Source organism: Coptis chinensis, chromosome 8 (assembly GCF_015680905.1).
Source record: "Coptis chinensis isolate HL-2020 chromosome 8, ASM1568090v1, whole genome shotgun sequence".
Lineage (NCBI taxonomy): Eukaryota > Viridiplantae > Streptophyta > Magnoliopsida > Ranunculales > Ranunculaceae > Coptis > Coptis chinensis.
The window spans coordinates 76,076,788-76,079,184 of NC_141463.1; the positions used below are offsets into that span (position 1 = coordinate 76,076,788).

Consider the following 2,397-nt stretch of genomic DNA (forward strand, 5'->3'; position numbering starts at 1 on the left):
AGAATTTTATAATAACCAATCTTCAAGGGATGGGGTCCATAATCACCACAGCCAACTTTCTGTATAACTTTTTGTCATCATAAGATGATGCGCTTGTAATTGTTCTATAAATTTTCTGTCAATCTCCAATAGAATGTCATATCTACTATTCCGTTGAATCTCTAGACTCTGGCTCCATCGGAATATGCAATACAATACAATCTTCCTTGAAGGAATTCCCAAGTTCATTTGAGCTCTTTGCCTTCTCCTAAACCTCTGGAGTCACTAATAATTTCAGAAAGTTGACACAGAAAGAACATAAACTTTTGGGGAGGCAAAGCATCTATACATTTCCCAATAACACCAACACAGAAACAGGTCATAAAACATATCCACCAAGAACAAACAGAAGTAACGTAGCAGCAACTGTAAGGATATACATTCGCCTTTAGTTTCTCAAGTTACATTTTACTAAGATCATCTGATGCTGCAACAAAATTATCAACTATTTGTCTTTCCTTGATATACACTCAAAAGCTCAGGAACTTTACCTTCAAATTCGGTGACGTACTTCCTCAAGAAGTCCTTCTCAGACATGTTTACCAGAGTCATGATTTTGTAATCTTCCTTCACAATTCCATTTGAAACTAAAACTTGTATTACCGATAACCTCGGAATAGTCCTCTTCTCCAAACTGTATGATAGAACCACAGGGGTCTTAGAAATTAGTAGCGGATCAAAACCCATCTTGTTCACTAGAAATTCCATGGTGCTCATTATGTTCTTCTCAGATAACCCCATGCAAGTAGGTTGTAGTGTGAATGCGGAGCTTATCTCCTTCTCAGACCAACCCCACCTCTTATAGATGCCACACTTTGCTTCCCAGGATGATTTGCTCAAGCATGACAATACATGAACTGCCATAACAAATACAACTTTTGAAGGGTCGAACTCCCTTTTCTTAGTTTCCTTGACATTCTTAATAAACGAGTCTGTCCTCAAAAATGAGCAACCACTTAACAGTAACAGCTTTGAAATATTTGAATCTGGTACACCATGAGTTCGTAGGAGCGCAATGCTGGGTACAAGTGTTTTTTGTGGATCTTGGGTAAGAATCCATCTTGTGCGTTTAATCATTCTTTTGACATCGGTTTCTGAGTGAACAATACCTTTCAATAAAGCAATTGATGGTATGATTTTCTTCTCTAAGCTATCCATCAAGATCTTTGGGTCCCTTAAAATGACCTCCGCAAGGTCCGGACCAGAAAGACCAATAGACTTGCAGGGGCGATCCTGAGTTGACCGGGGCCCAGTCGAATTCCTAAAGCAGAGGCCTAATTTTACACCGGATAAATTAAAACTTAAAAAAAATTAGATTTGTAGGTGGATTATATGGCTGGTAATGCTGCTATTAAAGAAGCTTGAGCTGTTGAACATGGTAATGGTGTGTGAAATTTATAAATGTGTCAAATGGACTTATAGTTTGGGGCCCTTTTTTGGATCAAAATTTGGGGGCCCCAACCTCCCCCCCCCCCCGACCCCGCCTGTGTGGACTGTCCTCAGGGCCACCCCTGTAGACTTGAAAAACTCAAATTTGGGTTAAGGGTTTTATCGACCTTGGCTAGGAGCAGTATTAGGACACTTGAATTATTTTGGAGATGCATGTGGGTGTTGGGGAAATTATGTTCTCTAAACAAGGTGAGGACTAAATCTGGTTTGGTGGAGGTCTCGAATTGGACTTTTTTGGATGCAGAAACAGCTTTCTCATGAGACAGTCCACATGAATCAACGAGGTAAGAGACTGCGAAGGGATGTTCATGTTTGGGTTTGCTAGGTCTAATGAGAAATGGAGTTTCAACAAAATGCACTACTGTTGTTGAATATTGAGTAAACGAAAACGAAAACCCCTTTGATCTACTGCTACTACTAGTACATACTCTTTTCCAGGCAAAACAAAACATTGCTAAAACTAAAGAGCATTCACTTGTTTAAAAAAGAGGGCAATTTTAAATTGCAGTCGTTGTAGCTGCCGCTTACTCAAAACTCAAACCCCTCCACGGAAAAATTGCAAGGAGGTTGCACGTGAAATATGAAATATCAACTCTCAATATTTCGAGGTTAGGCTTTGGTCCTCCTAAAAATAATTTGTATTAGGCTTTGGTCCTCCTGACTAATAGTAAACCAACCAAGTTGACTATTTGTTGGCTGTTGGTATTTTGTAAATACCCATCATACCCTTACGTGTGTGAGGCACGTGACTGTTAGTCACGAGAACCAAAACCTAATAAGCCAATTAACGCGGACCAAACCACAAATACCAACTATTTAGGAGGACCAAAACCTAAAAGACCCATAAAAAAAACACGTGTCAAGATCTCCATACTTCAAATTAACAGTTATTGTGATACTAATAAGTCG

At 39.4% G+C, this 2,397-nt stretch overlaps 1 protein-coding gene across 1 annotated transcript; it reads right to left on the minus strand.

Annotated features, from left to right (window-relative positions):
* Positions 1 to 480: 480 nt before the first annotated feature.
* On the minus strand, positions 481 to 1,940 carry LOC147483094 (uncharacterized). Its single transcript, XM_086579488.1, has 2 exons — positions 1,559 to 1,940; positions 481 to 1,313 (listed from the first exon to the last, which is right to left on the minus strand). Exons 1-2 carry the CDS (start codon positions 1,938 to 1,940, stop codon positions 481 to 483), a joined length of 1,215 nt encoding a protein of 404 aa, XP_086435614.1.
* Between the last annotated feature and the right edge of the window lie 457 nt (positions 1,941 to 2,397).